The sequence below is a fragment of the Streptopelia decaocto genome (genome assembly GCF_964273445.1).
Source record: "Streptopelia decaocto genome assembly, chromosome: 7".
NCBI lineage: Eukaryota > Metazoa > Chordata > Aves > Columbiformes > Columbidae > Streptopelia > Streptopelia decaocto.
This window is the reverse complement of record NC_138661.1, coordinates 56,961,240-56,988,814: the sequence shown is the minus strand read 5'-3', so window position 1 is coordinate 56,988,814 and position 27,575 is coordinate 56,961,240. Positions and strand designations below refer to the sequence as shown.

General features: G+C 43.2%; 1 protein-coding gene across 1 annotated transcript in view; it reads left to right on the top strand.

Moving 5' to 3' along the window:
- The window catches only part of DENND2B (DENN domain containing 2B), a 174,583-nt gene that overhangs the window by 131,935 nt on the left and 15,073 nt on the right, over nt 1-27,575 (top strand). The window contains exons 11-14 of the mRNA XM_082059499.1: nt 51-120; nt 8,422-8,499; nt 12,288-12,428; nt 15,385-15,533. Coding sequence (XP_081915625.1) covers nt 51-120; nt 8,422-8,499; nt 12,288-12,428; nt 15,385-15,533 — 438 coding nt within the window. The remainder of the gene's footprint in view (nt 1-50; nt 121-8,421; nt 8,500-12,287; nt 12,429-15,384; nt 15,534-27,575) is intronic.

Here is a 27,575-nt window from a genome sequence, read left to right as displayed (position 1 = left end):
CTATGCTGTAGTTCTGATTGTAAGATCTGGGCAATTTTATTTTCTTCTAGTGAGACCTTCTCTTTCATGCTGACTGGGGAAGATGGGAGCCGGCGGTTTGGTTATTGCAGGAGGCTGTTGGTAAGTATATCATGTTCACCTCAAAATGCAAAATCCTTTCAAACAATATCTCAAGACTATAGTCTGAACTTTGAGGGTGCCTCTTGTGGTTTTAAAAGAAAACAGAGTTATTCACTCTGAAATTTGGAAATGTAAGGAGCTCAAGTAAAATAAGAAGTATATAATAATAATAAATAAGAAGTCTCAGTCAAATAGATGCCAAGTCTGGTAGGAAATTCATGAGAATGTGGGAAGTTTATTGTGTGAGCACTTTTACAATTCTTTACATTACATGCTTTCAAGCAGAATCAGAGATACTATAACACTGCAAACAAAGGCAAATGTGGTATTTCTAAACATTTGTGAGTAGCATTTATCTCTTGGACAGCTGCTTACATCTCCAAAGTACTCTGCCAGCACTGCCCCATCAGTCTGCAGCAGGTCTGTGATGGAGGTGAATCAGCCCTCATGACCAGGGCTGGTCAGCTGGTGGTGCGGGGTCCTGACTCAGCCTGCCAAGTAGCTTTGTCTCATCACCTGGAAAATCACTGGTTACCTAATAAATTGAGAGCTTGGCGGCCTGAGTGTGTGCAGGGAAACCGCACAAAGGCTTGCAAAGTGTATTAAGGCAGGCGAAGCACAGTGCGAACAGGGATCTTGCTGTCCATCCTGCAGGCCTGACTGGATGGCAGGAAGACCTGGAGCAGTTGGTTGTTCCTGCATGAGCCCGTGCTCATCACCTCTCAGCTGGGTTTGGAGCTGGTTGTGAGTGCCCAGGTGGGGAGCCATGGCTGTTCACATGGTGGTTACCTACACTTGGCTGGAGAGCTTATGTGGCCATTGGGTGCTGCAGGAGACTTTTACTACTCTCGTGGCAGAATGAATGCCTGCAGCATCATTGCAAACTTGTAAATAGGTACCCTCTATTTAAGAGAAAGGGACAACGGCACTTTCCTTTCCCTCTCTGGCATGATTTCCCGTCTTCCCAAGCAGTGAGCACCTGCCTGCAGTAGCTTTCAGTGGCCTCCAGTAGCCAGAGCAACTCGCTGTTCTTAGAAGAGCACTCTCCATCCTTGCGGCCTGTACCTGACCCTGCTCCTACCCTGCTCTTTGTCTATGGCAAGGCTCCTTGTCGTGCAGACAGCAGATGCTCTGTCCGGGAGGTATTGCTGTGTGGGGTTCCTCTATTTGTAAGAAGTTTTGTTTAAACTAACATAACAGAAAACTTGTTTATCAATTCTGTGGGTGGTATTTGCCACAGGTAGCATCACAGAGACTCGCTTACACTGTGTAACACTGTACTCAAGTGTAGGTCACAACAAGGTTTATATGTGGAAAGGAAATGCCAATGGAGGCTTGTGTTGCAGCAAATCTAGGGCTGATCAGGGGTTATTCAGAGATAAACGAGTGGAGCACCTAGAAGGTATCTTCACTGCTGTAAATAAGCATAACAAGAGGCAGGGCAGCAATACAATTCAATTACTTTTTATGTGTTCTAATTCAAAGGATAATAAGGTACGTTTGGAAAAAAATAAAACCTCGGAAAACATTGGCTAGAAATAAATTTTGGAATGTTTTCACTCTACCAGGTAAAGATGGTTTAAGACTTTTGTATTTCTGGGAATGTTAGCAAGTTTGGAATCATGCACAGAGCTTACATTTGTGAAACGCAAATAAGTTGACCCTGGACCAGGCTGAGACTGAAATAATCAGCCACAATAAAAGAGATGTAGAGACAAGATAGTTGAGTTAGTCAATGACAGTTTAATGTATGCTTTTTTTTACTCACTTAAAGCTCAGTGAAATCCACCCTACATTAAAGGCAACATAAAAATAGAGCACTGACTTTCAGCTGGTACAAAAGATGGGTTTGCATAGTAAGAAATACCAGGAACAGAATTAAATCAGTACTGCACACTTTTGTATAAACGGTGTTTTGACACAGTCTGGGGATTGCTTTTACCCTCCATTGGCCATGGCAAAAATCTCTCAACTGGATAGCAAAAAATAATTTAAGAAGGGGAAAAATAAGTGCTGTCTTGCTAAATCTATGTGATAATTGTGAAGTCAGTTATGAAGCTGATCTGCTGCTGCCCTGGGAGATCACTTAATTCAGGATGTTTCCTCTGGTTCCAAAAGCTGACATGCAGAAGCTGACATCTCATCTACCTGGTACAGCCTATCCAGCAGAGGAAAGCAAGAGTGATACCAATGTGCTTCACCAGCTTGTCCCCTTCTGGGGCAAATCCTACTGTGCCTTCTGAAAGCAAAACTGGCACTGTCTGGGGCTTAGTAAAAAAAGAGGATTTTGGAAGCTGCAGAGAAATATTTCAGCATTTCTCTGTCTGGGGAAATGGCAAAACTAGCAGAGATCTGCTGCTATTTGGATCCTGTGACTTCTTTCTGTCCTGCTGTGAGAAATGGTAGGATTGGGGTTGTTACCTGAAGTGCCTCCTCCATAGGGTTCAGCTGTGCTCACAAAGTGTAACAATATTTCGTCCCCTGCAAATGTCGGTGCATGAGCGGAACAGCCTCACTGGTGTATACCTCTGTGTGGTATTTATTCTATTTACAGACACATGCATACTTTCTTATTTTATACACGCAAATACAGAGCCTGTAGAGACAACAAGGAGCAGGTAAATTCTGCAGGCACTGTTTATATGCCAGAGGCTTGGGCTCTAAAGCAGACTTTTGTATTTGGGTATGCAGTTTCCTGAGCAGTTTCTGAAAACTTAAGTTAGGGTGGTTCTGATGTCCAAGAGTGCACAGCATCTCCTCGGATTAGTCCCATTCCTGACCAACAGGTTCTGTCAAATGCAATAACCATAATTTGGGAACTACATGCAATTTCTGGCAAACATTACCTAAGAGAAAGGTGGAGCCATAGTGTGTAATATAGAACCATAAGAAAGCCCGAAAATCATTATAAACTGCTCTGCTTCAAGACAAGCCAACTGCTGTGAGGCTAATTCCTTAGAAAATATTCCCCAGCTGTCCTGGCGAGGGATGCTCTTCTAACAGCCAGCAAGAGGTGTCCCACACCTTCTGGAGCATTTGCCGGTCCTCGGCAGCAGCTCCATGGCTGGACAGGCCAACCAGCCGGATCCTGTGAGAACGGTGAGGACTATCTGTGTCTTCTGCAGAGGCTGGTGTTACCATTCCTTTGTTTATGAACCAATTACTTTTTGCCAGCCTTGTTCTCCTTTGGCAAGTTTTGATACAAACAAGCTGCTCCATTTTTTCTTTTCTGCCTTCAGATTCTTCCAGATCCAGTTTTTTGGGGAGTGTGTGCTAAAACCCTGCCAAAACTAACTCAGGAGATACAGTGACAATTACGTCCTGTTTGTACTAAAAATCCTGTACAGTATCCCCTTTAAATGTCTTTATATTGTTTTGTTTCATTTTGGAACAGGATTAGAATGGAATGTAACCTATTGTACCACAGCAAACAACCTCCACTTGCATAGATAGCACAAAGTTTTCCAGCTTGATACCTCCAAGGCAATTGTGTAACAGCTTTCCTAGTGACTTGACATGAGAAGTATGCATCTTCATATAAAAGGAAATGGGCTGATACATGGTAGAGATTTTGACTCTCACTACTATGCCATTTTACTGCAATAAGACATTTTTTCTTTAATAATGATATTAATTTAACCTTCTTTTCCATGCTGATTAATCCATCAGCTTGCTAGGCTCCTTTCCAGAGGTGTTCTTGGGCTGTGGCTCTGCCATACAGACATGTTGGCAGCAGAGATGATTTGAGCAGTTCCTGCTGATGGTTCAGTCTCACCTGACTGGTCACGACCACCTCCAGTGGACATTCCAATGGCCCCGGTGCTGTGGTGCAGCAACCTGCGTGGGGGCAGAAGGGAGAGCAGGAACACAGGAACAGCAGGAGAACACGGTGTGGAAGGAACAGGGTTGAAGCTGTTGTAACATGAATCTGTCTGCACCTTGCAAAATGCAGATTTTTAATTTGGTTCAGTGTATAATTTCATTTTACTAATTGCCTTGGTTTAATATGTTAAAAAATTGCTTTCTAGAGGGCGTGACCAAAGTCTTAGCTCTTCTCTGTCAGTGCAACCCCATAGGCTTGTGCCCAGTAAGAGCATAGTGGATATACAAGGATCACAGTGGTGAAATCAGGGACCTTCTCAGCAGATTTTTGGTGGCTGCAAGACTCACCAGTACTGGAAAATCTGCAAAGCTTTCCTTATTGGGAGTCCATGAACAGTCTCTGGAGCCCAGAAAAAGGGTGTAGACAGCCAGAGGGACACCAGGACTGCATCCTTTGGGAGATGCTTGGATCCCGTGCAGCTCCTCAGCAGCCTGGGCTGTCAGTGGCCTTATGGCTGGGATCCACAGCTGTGCCAGCCGCTGTCCCCAGGGACAGTCATGTCATATAAGCTGCTGTTTTATGGGATCTACACAAGCATCTTGGCTTTTTTTGCCGTGGGAGTTGCTGTGGTTGCTGAGAGGTGCTAGTTCTAGCTGCTGGGGCAATGCTGGAGTATAAGATACTGCAACCTCAAAACAATGTTCTGCAGTTTGTTGCCACAGCTGGCAGCTGGTCCATGGGAACAGTAGGAGGAACACATTTATATCATATAAGGCAGGCATCTGAGAAGGCACAGTTCGCAGAGCAGAAAGCCTGATGATGACTTTGTACTTGCAGAAATAAGATGAAAACTTGCAGGGTCTGTTTCACCCTATCCTACCTCTCTCTTCCATCTCACATAAAAAATGTTCTTCCAGCACTTTTCCCAGGTAAGATGAGTCAGCGGAGGAGCAGATGCCTGAACATGAAGTGTGTACGTTAAAACATGAAAAACAGTCGTTAGGTGGGACTAGTTCATCCTACATTTGCTGGGGCAGGAGAGGGGAGTTCATTACACTGTGAAAGCAACTCTTGTGGGCTGCAGACTAATGTTTATGAAACTGAAACCAGCTCATTGGAAAAGCTTTTCATCTTTGAGATGGCAGGTGGGACTATGGTGCCTGTTCCTCTCTCTTGCTGTTTGACAGTCTGATTTTGCTGCCTTTCCTCTCCACAGTATATCTTCAGGTTGATGGGAGAAGCTGGGAGATGAAGGGCAGGAGGAAAAATGTTGTGTTTGGTCCCCACTGCTTTGGTTCCTCTGATGTCAACAAGCTGGGACAAGCATTCCCCAGTTATTTCTGGGGCTGTGAAGCCAGCAGCTTCCCTGACACCCCACAGCCTCCCCCAATATCTTAAAAAACCCAAACCACTGAGTTTTGTGTCTGAATGGCTGGTGAGGACACACACTACAGGGATGGCCTGCCTTGCTTTGAAAGCAGGTGTTGCAGCGTGAGAGAGACTCGCACTGCTGTGCCAGGATGGGAGGAGATCTCTGAAGGCTGAACATGGGCAGGGAGGTACGTTTTGAAAGAGAAAAATGGCAGGCTTATTTTTTGGAGCAAAAGCCTCCTGTTTGTCCTGCCAAAGCAGGTTTTGGAGTGGGCTTTAGTCAGTAAACTTCAGATTAAACTCACTATGAACAAGACTGTCCTGAGCCACTTGCCGACCAGCCCTGATGCAGATCTCCACTTCACCCCGTAGCCAAGTTCTTGTCAGTTTATATTCATCCTCTTGGGAAACTGTCTTGTTATCAACAAAACTCCTCGGCGTTTTCATTTGTGATACTGAACTAAGGCTGAAAATATCCTGGGATCCATGAAAACAAAACAAAACCAAAACATCATCCTCTCCATCGCTTTTCTTCCAGGAGGAGTGCAGTGCACCAAGGCAGTCACTCAGATGCCTCTCAGCTGTGCTACTGTACCATACAGCTTCCCTGAACTGGACCTATTCATTGTGTGGAGGAGTGGGCCTTGGAGGACACAACTCCAAGGCTTTGTAGTCACCTTGTCTGCAACTTGGAAGCACATTCTTCTGGGAAGAGAGGAGTTAAACCAGTACTGTTGGCGAGACCCAGTGCCCAAGGTCTCCCCTAGTGAGGAGAGATAAGTCCAGGCAGAGAAGGGAGGAGAGTCAGGTCCTATATGATGTTTTTCTGGGAAAGAAGCAAACTAAAGCACAATGAGCAGGTGTTTTAGATCCATCTTTGAGATATAAACTAATGGCTGAGAGGACAGGTTATGTGAAGAGTTGCCAGTGTCAGAAGTTTGAGAAGTCCTGCCCTTCAGTATGGCTCTGCCTGAGGCTTTTTCTTCTTGCCTCTTACAGATGATTTGTGTGCATCTGGGAGGCTATGCTTTTTGCAAGAAAAAGTCTCTGAAATAACAGAAAAGGATGTACTATGTGATGAGTGTGAGGAGGGAAGAATCCCAGCTCTCAGAGACATGTAGCCTTTAAGACATTTGAAAGCAATGATATTTCATAAAGGAGAATCTTTGAGTAAGTGCTGAACAGTTATTGTTTCTGGTCTTATAGATGACCCAGGAATGTGATGTTTTTACTGGCACTTGGTGAGACAGCTCTTGGTTGGGCGCTCTCCAAGGCTCCTGGCATGGCTTCGGCATTCCTGCAGATTTGACACAATGATTTTAACCAAAATCCCACATGCTTGATATAATCACTCAGTGCCTTTAGAAAGGGTTTTATACCTAATATGGACAAAAAAGGGCTCTGCTTTTTCAGAGATGTGACGTGTAGTGAGCAGGTTTGGATCCAGAAATAGACTCATCTGTGTTCACTTAGCTTTGGTATTTTTTTGTGATCTTTATTATAACAGGCAGGCACCTGCTGTCTGTCCAAGTCTAGATTGCAATATTCAGATTTTAAAAAGCACAGTTACCCCTCAGTTTCTCTTGATTGATATCTGTGTGGCATGTAAATGTCAAACACACAGTGGGGAATCTAATCACTGTATCAGCAGAGTCTAATGGTAAGACAAAGGTAAAAATCTACTGGCCTTCCATGTGGATACAGAGGAGATGATCAACCACTTTGGCTAAATGTACAAGTGGGCAGAAGCTGATGGAAACAGTGACTGAGCTCCTTTACCACACAGTCATTATTAATGGAGACAATTCTGTCACTGCTGCATATCGATAATATACAGCTGCATGAAGAGGCTAAGTGACGCTGATTCTTTCACAGCCGCTTTTCACTCCATGCTGCACAATCACAGCTGACTCCATGAGATGCAGAGATGTTGCAGGCAGCCTTGCTTGTTGTCTCAGACCCCACTTTCAGCTTTTAGCTGCTGGGGTGCTGGGCCTTGCTGTGGACCTGCAGCCTTTCTGTGCCCTGATGGTTGTAGCTCCTGGATGAGGCAGCACCGGGACTCCCCTGCATTGTATCTTGGGACTCTGCGTGAATCCATCTGAAGTCAGCAAACTGCCTTGTTAAAATAACAGCCCCTAGGAAGTACGTGCCTGCTGATCTGGTGAAAATCGGTTGCAACCACACAAAGCTGGAATGCTGCATTGCAGCTTATTAAAAATACAGTGGGAAGCTGCTATGCGTGGATGTCACTGCCATCTGTGCTCGTTGTACACATGGAGGACGCAGGCAGATCAGCTTTCTGCTCTGAGGACCTTGCCAGTGAGGATGGTTTTTCTAAAGTGCTCAACATTGGCCTAATTCTGATTGTTTCCCTGTATATAAGCTAAATCCAGCAAGTGGTTATACCCTTCTTTCACAGGGCTTCCCTGCAGTGCTACAGGTGGGGTTGCAGAGTCCGGTATGCTGGATGTCAGTCAGGCCAAGTCAAACAGTTTGCTTTTCTAGGAAATGTCTTCAGTAGGATGGTTATAGAGGATGGTATTTATAGGGTGTTTTTTGGGGGGGGTGAATGGGGTGTGCATCATTGATTCATACTTGACACTGTTTAAGTTATTTAAGAATTCAATGTTTCTCATGCATTAATCTGAGGAAGTTAATGATTTAGCTCATGCAGCTTGCCTTTGTTTAGGTCTATAAGCTTGCTTTCTGTGAGATGAGCTGTCTTTGAACATCCTGGAGTGAGTGGGGAGCTAAAGCCGTCACAACCTCCCTTAGCATTGCAGTTCTCCTCTCCCAGCACGTGGCCCTGCTCCGCATACCGCAGCCAGAGCAGAGGACACTGACAGCACAGGTGTGAGCTGCAGTTGTAGTTAAATGTGCTTTTATAGCTGCAGGCTGGAGCGATATTGGAATACAGCTCCAATGCGCTGTGATTTCCAAGTGGGTAAGCACCATTTATTTATGCTTTTTCACGAGTGGCTGTTTTGATGGAGAAATGGATGGTGAGAGATGTCACATGATGGCCGTGTGATCAGAAAGAGAAGTGTATTTCCTTATGACTCCAAATTAATATGTCACCTCAATCTTCTTTTTACTGTTATTAGCCAAGTGGAAAAGGCCCACGCCTACCTGAAGTTTATTGTGTCATCAGCCGGCTGGGGTGCTTTGATTTATTTTCCAAGGTAAGATGACTTTTTTGTCAATATTGCTTTTTAATTTGATTGTTTACTGAGACACATCCACAGTGATGAACCAGACAAGAAGAATTTCTTCCTTTGATGGGAGATAACTGTATTTTACAGTTGCTGTTTTGAAAATTCTACCCCTATTATTTGGTCCACCAAAGAATGTCTTATTACTTCTGTGACTTAGGCAGAACTTGATTCAAAAAACATCTGGGTGTCTGTATGATCTGGCTGACTGAAGTTTTTTCCATTGTTTTCTAAAGCCATTCTGTGCTGAGCTGTAATTCTTGGCATCCACAGTTTGAATGATGGGCCAGTGCCACTTTTACTCCAATATCCTGTGGAACGATGAGGTTAAGAAGAAAGATTATTTGATATAAGAGTTATGCATGCTTAACTCTATTGACATGTTTTTTTATCTTAGGAGGCTAGGAAAGCATGGATAATCTTTTAATTGGCCTCCACATTAATGAATCCAAAGTTGCATCGTATGCTGGTGTGGTTTACCTAGGTAATACATTTCTTGACGCAAGAGTTTCGAGACAACAAGGAGGGCGTTGCAGCTAAACTGAGGGGCTGAATAGCCATAGAAACAGTTAACTGCCAGTCAGCTCTAGAGCCACTAGCATTATTCTTCTGTAAGACAAAAGGTTATTGAAATTAACTATTAAAAACATTTGTGATTGATTAACATTTGAAATATCTCTCTAGCTGCCAGTTTAGGGCCTCCTGGTCCTCTGAGAGCATGTTCTACAAAATCCAGGGGGCACCTCAGAATATCATATAGGATTTGCTGGTGATCTGTGGACAACAATATGTTTAATGTCAAATGTCTGCCATTCACTTTTCCAATTTCTATACAGTGTTCATAGAAATGTCATTTAACTTGCCAACAATTTCCACTTCAGGTATGGGAAATCTCATAGAACTTACACAGATTTTTCTTGTTAATTGATATGGGAATAAAGTTGAAAAGAACTGTAAATCACTGAATATAATAAAAATCATAGCATTTCTATTGTACATATGATCTAATAACCATACAGAATGTTATCTTCAAAGCAGGTTTCAAACTTTTCTAGATAAAACTTAGTTTAACACAAATCTTGTGTGAAGAAAAACAATTGGCTTGCAGTAGTTAATTGCAATTCTGTGACGTCTTTCATAAAGCTTGAAATCAAGGATTTATCACAGTGTCTCTTAGACATAATATGTATCTAAACACAGATATCTGTGAGTGAAATGGATTGCGTTGTTCTGGGAGGATAACACAGCTCACCAGACTCGTGGTATGGACAGATGTCCTGAGGTTTTTTGTTTGCTTTTCTGTTTTTATCAAATTTCGATAATGCACTAATTTTAAAAGGAAAACATTTCAGAGAGGCATTAAAAAAGAAAAAAAAAAGAGAAACTAAGCATCCTCATTACAAGCAAGTATCACAGCAGCTGAGGTATAAATGTGCAGCAGACAAGGAAGGTCACATCAAAATTGCAAATAGTCTGCTTTCCCAGTTCAATCTGTAACTTGAAAAAAAGTGCCAGATCATCCAGCCAAAGTGAACTGGAGGCTGATGGGTGAGTGCAACTTCACTGGCTTCAGCAGGGGCTGTGCCCAGGCATGGTGGCAGGCAGGCCCTGGCCACCCAGGCCTCCTGCTCCTGCAGGAAGGAAGGATCTCACCCAATTGCATATTGAGCCCTTGCATATTGGGGCTGTAACACACTTGGGCTCTTCTTTCAATTCATGGGCTCCTAGAGAGGCTGGGCCATAAAAAAAACCCATTGCAATGGAGTATGGCCACCACGGTGTTGTCCTACAATGGGCTGCTCACCTCCTGACAGCACCGCTGCCAAAAACCTCTTGGTTCTGAAGATGGATGTGGTGTGGATGGAGACAGAGGTTCTTGAAAAGTGAGACAGATTCTTTTTCCAGTCTAGTAAGAAGAACCTGGACTGTCCTAATTGATAATCCAGTGAAAGAGAGGAGAACGATCATGATGGTGCACTTTGCAGAATTAGTCAAAAAAAGGAACAGTTGTCTTTATAGAAAAATGAGAGTGAAGAAAGACTACAAGATATTAAACCTTGAATATTATTTATCAGAAAAGCAAAAGGAGTCTTCTGTTTTAAAATGTTTATCATCCTATTTCTCACAGCCTGCATTATTTTCATCTTCCTCAAAGTCTTAGATGTGCACTGTTGTAATACGTACTGCTCAGACAGATTTGAGAACCATGGATGCAATTTCTTCCAGCCGGTTCATTTGGTCATAATTTCAACAGATTGTTTTAACCGTTTTCTCTCCTGAGATCTCTCTGTTCAACTTTTATTCAGTTTAAATGCTCCTTTTTATTTGTGTTGTGAAGTTTGGTGGGACATGGCCCCCAACTCCAGCAACATGAAGCATCAAACAGTGACTGCAGAAAAGGAGCTGGATGTTGGGTGTGTTACCACATGTACTGGCAGTGTGCAGGAGCACTAAGGGACCCGGGACATAGGCTGGGTTCACTGCTACTTCCCATTTGGGCAGCTGGTTTTGTTTGGTGAGAATAGTTATTGTGCTACAAATGACATCAAGAATGAAATTAATATCTTCATTTATGGTTATCTGCCACTTCCACGGACTGGAATGCAAGCTATGTACATAAGGTGGGCTCTGCTTTAGTTAGGTCTTTATTGTGTTGCAAGGACAAAGGGGAAACTATGCACCAGTGAATGTGTCTGCTGGCATTGGTGTCACAAGCAATCGTTGTAAGTCACCAGCTTGTGTTTAAGCGTCTTTTAATATTCCATTTCGATGAAAAGCATTTCCAAGAGAAACAAGGGAAAATGCCTGGCTCAGACCCACTAACTCTTGTATGGCCTTTTGCTCTTGAGTAGTGGTTGAAAGATCACCATTTCAGGTCAAGCCACTAACTGCTTTGAAGATTGCTTTCTCGTCTTCTTTAGGTTTATCATCTATATGGTCTGTCTAATGTGGGAAAACTTAGCTGTGATCTAATTTATGTTGGCCCGTGTGACCAAAGAGAGAAGAAAATAATAGTACTCTCCGTCTGTAAGAAGTTCCATCTGCTTATTTCAAAAGTGGGTTGCCTGCTCTGCGTCATGTCAAACAGAAAATGACCCTAATGCAGGCCCTCAGTGTAAACAGCCGGGCACGCTGCACACGGCTGCTCCCGCTGGGCTCCAGCTCAGCGCAGACTCGACGCGGCTGCTGCCACCGCGGCCAGGACTCCTCCGGGAGCCCTTTCCTGGTGCAGTTCTGCTGGTATCACGGTGGGCAGGGTCGCTTTTCTTGCTTGTCTGGCTTTTTCCTGCCCTCTCAGTTGAAACAGAAGAGATGCCCGGGGAGAAGAACGTGCTTCTCCTTAATACAAATCTCAAGATGTGCCACTGAGATGTGATGCTGACCTGGCCTGTGGTCATGGGATTTGTCTTCATCTTTCTCTCTTTCAACTCACCCTGTTGTTCAGGCAAAATCCCAATGATATAGATCCCTTTTGCCATGCTGAGTCTTCTTTCTCCTTTCCAGATTTGTTATTTTTTCCTTGTCTCTGTGTTAACCGCGTTCATAAACAGGCTCCATTTTGTACCTGGAAAACCTATCATTTTCAGAGTATGATCGAATCCCATGTCTTTACCAGTAGTGAAGAAATGCATGGCAGAGGAGAATAAAACTTAGATCTGCCATGTGTTTAGGCACATGTGGGTCAAAAGGATGCTTCAAAAGTGTATGTGGTGCTGACATGTTCTGTCTCTTTCTCTCGTGTCTTACTAATGGATCAGATCCTGGATGAGGTTGAAAGGAGAAGGGGAATATCTGCTGCCTTGGTTTATCCATTTATGAGAAGCCTGATGGAATCTCCTTTTCCTGCACCTGGAAAGACAATCAAAGTCAAAACCTTTCTGCCTGGAGCTGGAAATGAGGTAAAAAGCAACCGTAAACATTAAAAGTCAAAGTCTCCCCCCCTCACCAGTCCAGTATCAAACAGCAGAAGAAAACTAGGAGGAGACGTGGGGATACTGCAAGGCATGGGAGGTGGAACACCCTCAAAATGAACAGTGCGGGAACTGCACCAGGGTTGATTTGCTGATGCTGGTTCCCACTGATGATTATAAACTAATTTATTGTTATGTATTTGTTATTTTAATGTTATTAATATGTTGCATTTAAGAAAAAAACACAAACACCACGAATATCCTAGTGTGCCTGGCCCAGTGAGTTAACAGAATGACAGTATTGCCAGGCTGTATCACAATGATAACGAGCAAGTGTGAGTTTCTCATGCTCACTGTGCTTGAACTGGTCAGCAGCTGATTTTTTTTGCAAACCTCACTACTGCTGGTCTCGGCCTTAGTAGGAGGAGTGACCAGCAGCACTTAAATGTCTCTTTTTGGCAATGGATACTCTTTAACTGGCCCTTAAAGAAATAGTCTATATATGGTAAAGCATGTCATATAGTTTGTGTGTGTGTGCACGTACATCTAATAGATTTCATTTGCTTTTATTACTGACTCTAGTAACTAGAAGCCTAGCATTATACAACATAGCCCTTACTGGAAAATGGCAATATTGGTGCCTTGCTTAAAAAGCTTTTTGTAATTTGAGGCTTGCTTGCCATTTGCTGTGTCAAATTCTGCTCTCTGCATGTTCTTATGTAAGTATATAGTAGCTCCACTCAGATAGGCAAGCGTATAAAGGAAATACATTACTGCAGGTAGGAATAGAATTTGGCCCAGTTAGTGAAAGCAGGAAAAAAAATCCCCTCTAGGGTTATTTTGCACTCCTGAGGGTTAGTTTTACAGTACTATTACTATTTTTACATTGAATCGTATTTTCTCCAAGTGTAATGCCTCTGACTTTGACAGAGTGGGCCTGTAGTGTCACTTGGTATGAAATGTGAAGGGTTCCTTGTATAAGTGACTTGCAAGGCATGCTTAAGTCACAAGCATTCTCTTGTGGAGAAGCAAAGGAAAACTAAAAGGTTGGATTGGCATAACAGTTGTACTATCTGATAATGCTTTTTTGATGTGAATATATCTGGGAACCATGGATCTGCAACTTCTCTGTCCTCTGTTCAAGCTTCTGAACTCTCCCAGAGAAAAACACTGAGATAATTCCAAACAAACAAACCACTCTTTTCTGGCTGAGCTTTGCTCTCTGTTTTGCTAGTACAAACTCGTTATTTAAATGGAATGCACTGGCTTAATTAGGAACAGAATCTTGTCCTTCCATTGTGGCTCCTCTGGCCTAAACAAAGATGATGATTAATTGGGAAGCAGACAGTATATTTCTTTGTGATGGGCAGACTGAAGCAGAAGGCTTTGCCAGGCAACAGAAAACATCCATGGCATTTGCAAAAGCTGCTGTAACTTGCATTGCATCCTACCCCGCAGCAAGATTTTACCATTGAAAGTCTTGCAGTAAAACCAGCCCCTCGTGATTTGGCACATAAACATGATTTGAGCTTGTGATCCCAATGCAAAGGAGTGGAATTGGGCACCTTTGCTGAATGTGAGGAAGGGGCAGGCAGCGTTTCTCGGTGCGTCATCACTCCACAATTTGATTCTTACCGCTGTTTGAGGCAACAGCTGAATGACGGGTATGTAATACTCTGGCACCATAATGCTTCTGACTTTAAAAAAGTACATCTGTGCACAAATACTGTTCTAACAGTGACTTTCTTTTTACAGTCCTGTGTTACCAGTCACAATACTGCAAGTAAACTGGTATGAACTGGTTTTGTTTCCAGTATCCTGTGATCTTGCTGCTGATCATATCCTTAAAACAGTGTGTTTGTGAGGGATTTTGTAAGGGCTACTCAAGTTTAAACCCAATACAGTATGCTCATGGAATGTGGTGTCATGTGCATGAAAACATAAAAGTTGTCTAAAGCAATAAAGTGATGGTGATTTTTTGGACATATGGATAGAAGGAGGTGTATATGTGTTCCTGTTAATATGTCTTCAGAGATTTCAACACAGCTTCAAGTTGGCCAACCTTCCCCTTTCCCTTCTGTTTCCTCAAATTCCTCAGTAGTTCATCATTTGCTGCTTTGCACTTCACATTTTTCTTCCTCTGTTACTCTCTTCTTCATGTGTTTTTTCCCTCTTCTTTTTTCTGTCCTCTGCCTTCAAGTTCCACATCTGAGCATGTCAATTGCAGAGTAAGAGGAAGATATAATAAAGGAATCAAGCAAAAGGCATTTGAGAAAAGGAAGGAGAGGGCCTGAGGTCATGGATGAAGTATGAAAATTAGACTTAAAAGGGATGTCACAAGTCACCATCTAAGACCTTTTCCTGTCTCCCCAGTTAAGTATATATATGTACATATCTTTATGACAAAAAAAAAAGGTTTTAAATATTATGTAGTGAACTATGTGTCATAGAAGAGTGAAAATGAAATAAATTTGGTTTAAATTTTGCCTGGCCTCTAAGTTCAGTCCCTGACTCCTATCTAGGAGTGGATTTGAATTGCTAGCCAAGTTTAAACCAAATTTGACTTATTGTTATGGCTGTTTTAATCCTGTAAACTTCTGGTTCCAGTGTTCCCAGTTGGTTACTTGCTTCATTCTGTTGACTTGGCCAAGCTTTCCATCTCTGACAGGGTGTTTAGAAGGCAGAATTATTCTTCCCTTGGAAATGCCGGCAGATTTAATGTGCAGACCTGTATTCTGGGAAGAAGAATGACTTGATAGTTAATTGTGTAACACACCATTTCTCTGGAGTGCTGTGCCTCCAGCCTCGGTTTGCAAAAGAGGACGGGGGTTGTTCTCTGTGTCACCTCACCAGGAGAGCACGGAGCGGTGCTGGAGGGCCCGGGCACCCCGGTGCTGTCAGCCCTGGCCGGCGATGCTGACTGGTGTTTGTTGGATGTGTTCAGGTCATTGAGCTGCGGCGGCCGATGGACTCACGCCTGGAACACGTGGACTTTGAATGCCTTTTCAAGTGCCTCAGTGTCCGTCAGATCATCAGGATCTTTGCTTCTCTCCTGCTGGAGCGGCGTGTGATTTTTGTAGCAGATAAGCTCAGGTAAGTGCCAAAGGGAGCTGAACCACATGTTGTTCAGGTCAGTACTATCTCCAGATACAAAAAGGTTTATGAAATGTCCAGAATGGTTGTCAGATGTGAGGACCCCCTCACTGTAGGATTTGAATACTTTTTATATCAATGGAAGTTATTTGCATCAGATGGGGCACACATTCTCTAGTGGTCACTTGCTACAAGCCACTTGTTCTGTCTTCCTCGTCCATGAAATGGCAATACCAATACTTACCCATTTCACAGTCAGCATGATGTTTGCACAGGGTTTTGAAGCAATACAGTCCTAGTGATATTTCATTTCAGGTTTTGGAAGGGAAAATTTATAAACTGTAGCAGACAGAGATCACCTCTGAGGTGCTTCACCCTGTGGCCGTGCAGTGCAGCCAGTGGGGTGCTGAGACTTCACCTGTTTTGCTCCATGCAGTACAAAGAATTTGTAATGGCACTGAGTTCCAAATCCTGCAGTACCAAACCCATCCAGTGGGAGTGCTAAGAATGCTATTCCAGTCCGTCCCAACCCTTTAGGATATTTTTCCTGCTACTGACATGACCTAAAGCCATTTCCTTCCCACAGCTCCATCTTGGGCTCCTTGCTGCATCCTTTCAACATATAGGTGCAACAGGTCACCACAACTCCACATGGCCTTTACCAAGGAAATGGGAGCCCTGTTCCCCTGCCCCACAGCAAATAATCATTCCTTTTTTATAATAGATGCTTATGTAATCCATATAGAAAAGTATGGACATTGTAAAGAAGATGTTCTTTGCTGTGGCATAATAAATAATAAGAGATGGCAAATAAAAATAAAGACCACAATTCATTAGACTGAGGAACATCCAGTGTCTTTTAAAAGGACACCAAAGACTGTATGGGTGGTTAAAAACACAGATGGATCTACCCAAACAAACTCTGTTAAACACTTTATCAGCCCTGACCTTCTCTGAATGACCGCCAGGAATAATAGCTGCACTTAGTGGCCGCCAGTGTATATAATAGCAAAAATACTTTACATAGTAAAAGCTTTACAACCTTTAGGGGACGATTTCTTAAAGCTGCAGACCCTTCTCAGGTTATAAAGTTACTTCCTTAACAGTCTTTTTTGTTGTCTAGAACAACAGAAGTATTTTATTTCATCCTTTCCCTTGTCAGTAACCCTTAGTTCGAAGGATCATTCGGGGTGACTTAGTTTCACTAAACTCCTGCTGAGAATTGCTTAGCTAGTCCAGGGTGTCTGCAGTACTTCAGTAGATATTTGAGTCATCCCATGAATATTGGGGCAAATGGCTTTTGAAGATACTGCTGGGTGTTTCTTCAGACTCTTTTTCTACAGTATGCTTAATCACATCGTTCTGCCTGTTTCTATTTTAATGTTCATTGAGCAGAATTAGTGGCACACACCAATCTGCCTGTAACTCAGAATGACACAGGTCTGTGTTCCTTCAAATGGCACACTGGTTTGAGTGGAAAGTCACAGAAATGGTACAGAGAAAATGAGGGCTGTTCTGTGCTGCTGCCAGCTGTTGCTCTGCTTTGCAGCTCCCAGTCATTCCTTTGTAATGTTGTTCTGATTTGGTGAAGTACCTGGAGCCCCGACACAGGGCTGCGGGATGGTTTGCTGCACGAGACATCCTCGGCCGTGAGGGCTGGGACAGAAAGTAGCTGTTCCTGGAGCATTTTTCTGGGACAGCTGGCCTAGCCAATGTCATGTAATGCTTCTGGGTACTGTTCAGAGAAAAGAAGCAACAACTAAACCTACTTTGACAGGCATAAGGCAGCTTGGTTTGGAAAAGAGTCATGCTACTGATGCTGAGGGTTTGTGGTAACCTAGTACTTCATCAGACAATCAGGGTTTTATACGCATTGCAAACCTGACTGGAAGCTAACAACTCAGGCTTGCCCGTGCAATTATCTGTCTCTAGATAGCTGCCTGGTCCTACAGGTCCCGGAGCAGAGGATAAGAGAGTCCTGCTCACCAACAAAACACTGCTGCTCTGCCTTTTGGCACACAGATATAGAGCACCAGGACCAACAGGAACCTGAAATGACAAAGATCTGTTTTGGCAAACACATATCCAAACATCGAGCTCTTCTGCAAAAACTGTTCTCTGGTGAACTGTTGTTTCTGTTTTGAGAGAAAGAAATCAGGTTAGGGGCCATCAGCAGTTCCTATGAGACAGGACAGGATTCAGGTGGATCCAAGAGGCTTATGCAGTTTTGTGGTTGCTCCTGTAAGAAGAGACAGAACCTTTCATACAAAAGGGTTTATATTCATTTACTTCATTATATGCGCATATACCCTTTATTATACACATACACTTTGTTTTGTTTGAAAAGGATATGACAAAATCTGATGTGGTAGATAAGGCCCTGGATTAAGACGCTCGAATCCTGAGCTCTTCTTCTGAACCCTGTGACCTGCTGTGTGACACATGCAGGAAACGTAACTCCAGTTTCTTATCTTTTGTCTGGTCTGTCTGGGATCCTAAATGCTCCAGGATGGAGACTGCTTCTTGCTCTGTGTGCATATGCAGCTCTGCTTGATGGAGTGTGGCCCCTCTCGGTGTGGGGATCTAGGAGGTACTGTAAAATAGAAGCTAATAATGAGTCCTTTGACAAAGGCCCAGAGAAAGTGACAGTGGATTTAAATTCAATACTTACTGAGATTTTCATGGTTTAAATGGGGATGAAGTCTAAAATGAAACACTCTGGCTTTGAGCTAATAACTGTCTGTCTTGGAACCTTTGCCTTGTCTGACATGAATTTTGTTTATAGGCATCACGGCTGAAACCAAAGCAGTTTACTGGTAATGTGGAAAAAAAATAAGTGAAATATCTTACGGGTCCAGTCTGTGGGCCCAAAGAACGAGAGCAGGAAATTAAAAAGATTTTACAAGGGTTTGATTTCTGTATGTACCCAAAAAATAGCTTAGAAAGAAATGGTGTTGAGGTTTAGGCTTCAAACAATGAGATTCAATGGGCTTTTGTGGCTGCCTGTTTAACAGGTCTCCAAGCAATAAATGATTTCACACATTATACAAGTTTAGGAAAGTCATGCTAGTGAAGTGAGATTCATTCAATAAATTTTATTTATGGCTCTTATAGTGCCCAGAATGTGAAAATTTGGAGTCCTTGATCTTTGCACAGAAGGGGCTGCCATTTTTTAACACAGAAAGTGATGCTACCAGCAAGGAGGAAACAACAGTAAAGTTTTGAATGACAGGACTGCCAGGTTGCCTAGGTTAGTTATATGCAGTTAGGTTTGGGATGTTTTTTTCCCCAGTAAGTTGCATATATATTTTTTTCTACTTGAAACTGGGTGAATAAATCCCTGTGGCTATTTGCTCACTTTCAAAAATGTATTTGAATCTACCAGTGACCTTTCAGTATTTTGATTTCTATACACAGTCAAGAAGACAACAGATAAATAAAGATAACAGTAGAGAAACTTGGAAGAAGAATAATAACAACAACTCATAAAGAAGTAACTTAAAGCTCCCATTTCTTAAACATCTGCTAAAAGCACAACTGAGATGGTATGTCTCATCCAAGCTCAATCCCCCTCCCAGCTGGGAGCCCCTATTTGTGTTTCCAATGTTCTGCCTGTTCACCCCAAGTCTGAAACAATCCCACAGCTCTGCCGGCTGCAAAGGGGGAGCTGCTCCAGCACAGTCTAAAAGGCCAGGGCAGCAGATGTGACATCGGCAGGTCCTGGGGCTCAGGGAAAATCGGCGTTGCTGGAGGCACAAAGGTAGCAACAGAAAATAAACAGAAAGTAAACAGGGGAAAAAATATTTCTCTGCTTGTTTTAGTTCTGTGCTGGGGAAACAAATTTGTGGACATGTTTGCTGCAGAGGTGATGTATCCATGCTTGTGAGAACAGTCTCTTTGCCTTTTCCCCTGAATGTCTGGAGAGGGGGGAAAGGGAGGCCTTGGGCATCTTGATCTCCCCCTGTTATAACCCATTTTTTATAAGTAAAAACCACTCTTGCTGTAATCCACTATATTGTGAAGGACTCTGAGAATATTTTGCTTACATTTCTCATGTGGGTCCAGTCCAATGCCAGCCAGAGTCAGTGGGAGTGTTTGGGTGAGGCTTGTCTTTTGCTATGGATCTAAATCCAAGAATATTCCTTTCAATGGCATTTCTGAAGCTTTAGGGGCTGTGAAAGGCTTCTATAGAGTCCTTGCTCTTGTAAAAGGAAAAATAACTTCTCGTTGTTGTGAATTTTTTTTTATGAGAGATATTTCAGCTACTTCTCAGTGAAGCAGGAGCATGGGCCTCAAGGAAAAAAAATCTCTGTTGGCAGCAATGAGTTTTATCCTCCTAAACCATAGAGGTGAACTTGGAAATGCACCCCAAGGCGAAGGTGGACCAGGCATTTCTCTCAGTAGCAGTGCCAGCTCAGAGGTCCCCCCATCCCTTGCTTGCTCCTGCTCTGCACCACACTCTCCCTCACCCAGGAGGCTGTGCCAGCCCAGGCACAGGAGGAATTACTCATTTTGCCATGTCTCCAAACCGGAGCGGCTTCTTGGCCAGGTCACGCCAGGAGCTCCTGTGCTGGGAGAGGGGCAGACCAGGGGACTGGGGGTGGGCAGGAGCACTGGGAGGGGCACATTTCAGGGTGGTGTTGCCACTGAAAGGGGTCTATCACACATCATCCTTAGGTGTGAGCCAGATGCATTTACATTCACGAGGTGATACTGTAAATTCGTGAATAAACCCACAGGGAGCTCCATGGGAATGAGACTGTGGAAATGTTGGATGACAGTAAACTTCAGTGCAGCTAAAGCTCCTGCACATCAAGGTCTTCACCCGCTTAGGGATGGCCACAGATTACTTTGTCTTCCCAAGCAGAGTTTTCTTCTCTCCATGCTTCTCTGCCAGGACGCATCCCTGGCCCTACATGGACCAGCAGTCAGTCAGCTGGTGTGCTGCAGCCCCCTGAAACCCTCCTCTGCAGAGCTTGCCCCATGAAGTCAAGGGGCGCTGTTGCAAGCAGAAACCAGGCACCTGTGAGGTGGGAAGGCTTTGTCCAGTTAAGGATAAAAACCTTTTATCCTGTTAAAGATAAAAACCTTCCTGCCCCTCCCCAGAGTATTTTGGACTGGCAAGAGGGATCTGTCTTCCAGCACAACTGTAGAAAGTCCAGGCGGATCCCAGACCTGACCAAAGGTTATGGGCTCCAGACAGAAACACTGACTAATACAGGACAGAAGCATAAATATGTAAATACTGGGGGAAGTCATCCCACAGGCATGTCTCTGTTAACTTTGTGGAGCAGAGTGTACTTGTATACAAGGGCAAAGGCTTTCAGAACAAACAATGGCATTTCCTTAATCTCAGGGACAGAGACAGCTTAGGGCTGTGCGTGTTACGCCCGGGACGTTCGGGGGGCGTTAATGTTTGTCCTCATATTTGAATCTGTTGCTCTGGGAGTCGTGAGGCCATGCTAGAAAGCAGCACGGTGAGCAGCTGAGAGGCAGCCTGGTGCCCATCTCTCAGTGCCTACCTAGAAAAAAAGTATTAGGGATCCTTTAATCTAGCAGGTAAAATCATAGCATGATCTTGTAGTTCGAGTTAAAATATAGGAGATAAGTGGAAATGTTTTAGTAGTAAGAGTAAACTATTGTTCCTCAGCCCTGTAGCAAGGTCAAATGGAAAAGCAGGAGTAGCTGAACTTTGGGGCAGGTTACTGAAGTGAAAGCTCATTCCCTATTTACTTATTGTTTATTTTTTTTTTTTAAACAAAAGTAGGGTATAATTGTTACAACTAATTACAGCAATGATAGGCCTGATTAGGCTCACCTGCTGCCTGGGAATGCTCCTTTCCAGTTGTCTGTCATATCGTAACACCTGTAAAATTTGCCAGCCTGGAGGTTGAAAGGTAAAGATGCATGTGTTAGGATGAAGAGAGAAAGTGTGCTTGGTAAACAGACAGTGAGCTTTGACCAGTAAGAAATATTTGCTTTACTCTCTGACATCACAAAAACCTCTACAAAAAAAAAGGTGAGATAAAAGTAACAACAAACATATGCCAGAAAACAGCTTGTGAGGGACAATTTACTGTTGCCAGTCTCTAACTGCTCTGTACCATTTCTGAGCACGGCTATAAGAGACACAACTACCTCTTCTCTTGCTCACATCTGTTGCAGCCCTATATTGAGCTAGAAGTCCAGTTGTTTGTCTTGAAGACTTCTTTTTTTTAAAGAAAGCTGTGCATTGAAGAAGGAGATGTTTAGAGATGCAAGCTATTGTACCTGTGGAATGTGTAATAGCTCCCAGATCTTATGCTAAACCCAGGAGAAGCATGTATGGCTTACATTTCTTTTGGTATTTTATTTTTTGTCAAAAGATCTTGAAGTGTTTTCTTAATACTGTTAGGACTATTGTTCTTGTCTGGTCTGACGTGCTGAACATAAGCTGGAGAATTTTTTTCCACTAATTTCTGCAGTAGAAGGAGTAAACCCTTGTATAATTATCCAATATGTAATCATGCCTAGTAGACAGAATTTATTCTACAGCAAAACCATCAATTTTTCACATAGGTGACCAGAGAGTTTCTATTTCCTCCAGTGAGAGCCAGATCAGCCCCCGTTGAGGAGTGATTTAGAACCTGCAGACCACCCCTACTTTACCTAAGGGGCAACAGCTTGCACCACCCTTGATCTTTTATAAAAGAAGCATCCTCTCGAATTTGTCTGAATCTCAGTTACCTGCCCTGCAATCACTTTTCTTTTGTGGACTTTGATTTTTCACAGTCTGTTTGCATTGTGAAGCTTCACTAAGTCGAAACATACATACTTAGAAAAAAACCCTTCTGTAACGGATGTGATTATTTGGCCGGATGTAGCTGCAATTTCTTGATATTCTGCTTCTTTCTTTCCTATCAAACATAGCTGGCAATCTTTGAGTGAGATGTTTTTATGCAGCGCAGTCGTGCAAGACACTGATCGCCTTGTCTTACAGTCTAAATGCTAGAATTGAAGGTGTTCAATGTGATGTGAAACTGTTGTTTTAAGGTTGTCTCTCAAGGTTTTTGAGAGAAATTTTGCACTTTATTCCCCCCTTTCAAGAGATACTTACATTTTGTACCATTGGATGGCATTTCTCTGGCACTCAGGTGTGTGACGTCTGATGCCAACAGAGGAGCTGTACGTGGACAGTAGGAAAATGTCTTGTCAGGCAGAAGAGGCAGCCGGAGAAACAAAATGACCTTTCTAAGTCTCTGGTTTGTTTAAGATTCCACAGTCCCAGAGAAAAGCAATCTAACAATGACATTTTTAATATGCTGTAAACTTTGATGGCATTTTTAATAAGCCATATGACAAGAAGGGTAGAGCCTGTATGATTTTCCTTTCCTCCTGCCCTCCTTTCAAGTGCTATTTGTTTATGTCACTTCAGGTTCTGGCCAAAGCTCTACAGTGGGAAAACAGTCATTTTTCCACTTATTATGTGTGCAACAAAATTCTTTCTCCATTCCCCTGCCCCACGAAAGGGTGTGGGATACCAAGACGACCATGTTTTTTCATAATTATCTTCTGGATTGCTTTTTGGCACAATAACCATATGGCAGTTAGTTGTGATGTTTTCCCAACTTGGCCTTTAGCTCCCTGCAAGGGGATTTAGACAGATTCCCTCTTTTCCGCTTTTGAATGAGAAAGGATTAGGGGGTTGGGGCTGTTCTTCTCCTCCTTTGTTATTACCTAGAAAAATTCTTCATGCTTCTTTACAGCTGCCATGTTGTTAATAGTGCAATGATTGCCTGTGAATCTGAACCCGCCAGTGTGAACATTAACAAGAACTAGTGGGAGCAAAGGTCCTAGTGTGGAGAGAACAAGTAGTTAACACTCCTCTGGAGCACCTGGGCCAGAACCACTACTGTTATGGATCTGTGCTAAGAAACGCTCTTGCACAAAGGGACTGGATAGCTGTCAGCACTAAGGATAACTTTCCACTTTGAAATGTGTGGGGTTTTGCATTTGTTTCTTCTTGTAACCACCTGACAAAGCTTGGGCAGGTGGCTGATGTGTCAAAGCAATGATTTTTTTACTAAAAGTCCCACTTACTTGAGATTTGTGGAAAATATGGTCGAACGCCAGTTGCTTGAAAAGCCTTATTCTGAAGGGCATTTCGCATGTCTCTTTCTCCAGGGACTTTCGTGTGTCTCTCTTCTCATGCACAAGTATTACAGGAGCAAAAAATCATGTCTTAGTTAAAACCACATTCATCTTTAATCATCTTTCCTCTGCTTTGTTTTAAATTAAGCACTTCAAAGCCATTCCCCCAGAGAGAGATCTCCTGACGGTGCATTCTCTGCTCTGCAGCTCTCAGCTCCATGTGGTGCAACCTTGATTTAGTGCCATGAGCCAGGGTTGTGCTTTGCAGGCTGTTTGTGGGACCTCAGACTCTCTGTCACTCAGGTGTTGCAGTCAGGTGCGAGCTGGATTATGGAAACCCAGCTCTTAATGAAGTAAAATAATTTAATAAGTAGTGTAAAGTTACGATAACTTTTGGAAAATTTGCATAAAATATCTGTCTTCCAATATTTGGTTTGAAAAACAAAAATAAAACCTCCCATATAGTCAAAATGAGCCCTGCACTACTTCTTTGATAGTATTTCCTAATGAGTTATTATACAACATTGATAATCTGAATTACTTTGACTGTGAGTATCCAGTGAGTGACGTATCCAGTGAGTTTAAAATAGGAATCTCTGAGAGCACATCATATTTCTGTCCATCTCTGTTTAGCCAGAAGGCATCACCCCAGCAGGGCAGGCAGCTCCCGGGCACTGGCTGTTCCTGACTCACCTATGGCCACATCGTACTATAGCAGACCTGCTCAGTCCTTATGCTGCTGACCGTAAATTACAGTTGGGTACAGATTGCTGCAGCAACCCTCTTGCATCACAGCGTGGGCTGCCAAGAGCATCACAGCTATAATCTTTGGTCTCTTTGTTGTCATCTTAGGAAATGCTGAAATGTAGGTTACTTGCTCTTAGCATGAATCTTAGCACAGTGCACAGACTATCAAAATATTACCTGAAGTTCTGTGACGTTCTCTGCTCTGATACAACGAGACATTTATGGGGACAGAAAGGCTTTTCTGTGCACCTGCTTCTGAACAAAGTCTCGTGGGGGAGCAATGAGCAGACAGGCAAGTGCTGTGCCAGACCCTTGCCCCTTCCGCTCCACATTGCCTGGTGAGGTGTTCAGGTAACTACAGGGAGACTGCTGATGAACCACTCTGGTAGAATAAGATAGCACAAGATAGGAGAGGAAGTTGTGAGGTTAAGCTAAAGGGAATGTGGTCGGAGAAGAGTTTATGGATGAAGATGTTGCCCCCTCCATTTTCTGTAAAATATGATAAGGACAGACCAGAACTAGGACACAGGCGGTGATGCAAATCATTGGGCAAGTCTGCTTCATTAATTGTACTCATTGACATGGCAGCGTGGAGACCCATGGCTCCATGAGTTAAAGTCAGAGAAAACAAGTTCAGGAGCTGAGCTGTGACCACTGTGTTTATCATGAAAAAGCGACCACCTGGAATCATCAGCAGCAGGGAGGACTCAGTTCCTGAGCTCTCTGTGGCTCACCTTCAGCAGTCACTGCAACGTGTCCCAGAATCAGCTGTGCCACTGGTGCCCCACTGCCAGGCACTGCAGCACTGCTTTGCCAGACAGGTGAGGCTGTATTGTGATTCCTTTATGAGAATTTTGCTTGTTTTTTCTCAGGCTGCATTGTAGAAAGCACTAGATATAACCTGAAGTGTGACTCATTTCTTAGGAAACAAGGTTTGGGTTTGCCTTGTTTACCTGGCGGGTAAAAACCACCATTTGGGGGGTGTGAGGGTTAAGTAGCTACACTCTTTGAGTTGTAGGCATAGTTAAGAAGATTCTGCAGAAGACAATAACTGATAATTGGGCTGATGCGATGTGGAAAATATGCATTTCCTCCTCAGTCTGTGCCCCCCTCTCCCTGCTGGTGTTATCGCTGAGGCCTTGTTTGCACTCTGTGAGATATCACAAAGGTCACTTGCAGCAAACGTGTCAGCATTCAGGTTAGAGGAGCCACCGTGACTCTGTCTTTCACCCTTGGCAAGAGCACAGTTGCATTCTCACTTACGTGTCAGGCTGCTGCTGCCAGGTGGGGGAACCCTGGCTCAGGGGGCGAGGGAGCTGATGGACACGGTGTGATAGCAGCGCTCCTGGTTTGCTAAATCAGCCACCCACCTGGGAAATGTTACTTTCTTGAATAATACTTTTCCTTTGTCAAGCTCCTATGCAGAGTGATGGATTTTCACCTGTTTCTGGGATAAGAGTTGTTACCTCACTGCTAATACTGGGTAATATATGTTACAGTGTGTAACACATGAGGAACACCTCTCATTTGTGCTTCAGAGAGCTCCTTATGCAGCCACAGAGGTCAAATGCAGCAGTAGTTATTGTGGCATGGGTAATGATTGAGTATGAAATGTTCAGAATTGGCTCTGCTGCATTTGAGTTGGCCCAAGTGGACTCAGCTCTCCATGATTCTCACGTGAATTGTAGGTGTTCCTCTCTGTTATGATTGCACTTATACTAAGGAATTCCTTATTTTATTTAGACAAGAAAAGCAGAGCTTTCTATTGGCAGGTGTCCACTGACACCAAGAGAAAAAGTAACCTAAAATATGCACATGCAAATTTGTTCATATTTCTTGAAAAGAAGGATATCGGGTACTGATCGGAGGTATAGTATTAGCAGAGTACTTTAGCCCAGATACTAAAGACCTCATGTCGTGACTTACTTCAACTCTAACTTACGCATTTGCTTTAAAAAATAAATCACAACGCAAAATATTACTCTGGCTTTTACAGCCTAAATTCTCTTAATTGTCCATGAATATGTGCCGCCACTAATTTTATTTTAAACATCTCATTGATTATTCTAGAGAAGGGTCAGGTTTAGTAGGAGGATATTCAGAGAGTTCAGAACCCCCTTTCAAGTTGCGGATGCAGCTGCTCCATCCCGCCCTGCCTGCAGCCATCCAGATGTGCACAGCTTCACCTGAAGGTCCGGGAGGAGAGGAGCCTTGGCAGGGAGCTCCTTCTTCCCATACACCCCTGCATGGGGGTGGGCCCTTTACAGAAGGATTCTGCTACAGGGAATTCTCAATCGAGGGGGGCAGGGATATAATTATGTAATTAAAAAATTAAATTACATTATTAAAAGTTAATAAATATATCAATAATACATTAAAATTAAAGCTATTTAATAGCTTAAAAAATTATAGACTCAACTTCCAAGCCTCCTTATACAGGCTTGAAGGATTCTCTGTAATTTGCTTTAACCCTGAAGGGCTTCTAGAAAAGCAAAAAATTATTCAAATTTCAGAAGCTGGAACATGCCTTGCTGACAAGGAGCTGAGCTTACAGCCATTCAGACAGCACTCTTTTCCACAACAGTCAGGGTACTCGTGCTTCAAAAGGGGTGATCATGTCTTGTATGTGTACTTGCGGTCTCATCTGATTAAAATAGAAGTGGAAAAAGAGAAGGTCTTTGAGGCTTCATTCCAGCAAAGTATTTCAGCACAATGAAAGTTAATTAAGGCCAAAACTTGTGCCAAATCAAAGCCTAAACCAATATTTTGCTGGTCCCCTCGTGCTTTGGTTTTAATTGGTGAAGCCAGGCATGAACTGACTATAACTCCTGCTGCTCTGTAATCATTAGAAATACTTTTTCTGTCATTGTCCAGATAAATGACTGTATTAAAATTAATTTGCATTGAGATCAAACAGCAGTAACCTGAGCACAAATTCTGGTGGTATTTTTTTATCACAATCTCTCGCATACAGGTAAATGTAGCCATTGTGGAGGAAACTTGTCTTTTCAGTTTGAAAACTCTTCCTGACAGAAACGGTGGGTTTGTGTCTGTCTGATTATATCAGGCTGTGCACAGTGGGGCTGGGGGGGAGCAGCGCACAAGTGGCCGAAGTGTACGAACACCCATTATATTGGATTTACAGCTGTACCATGAGTGAGCTTT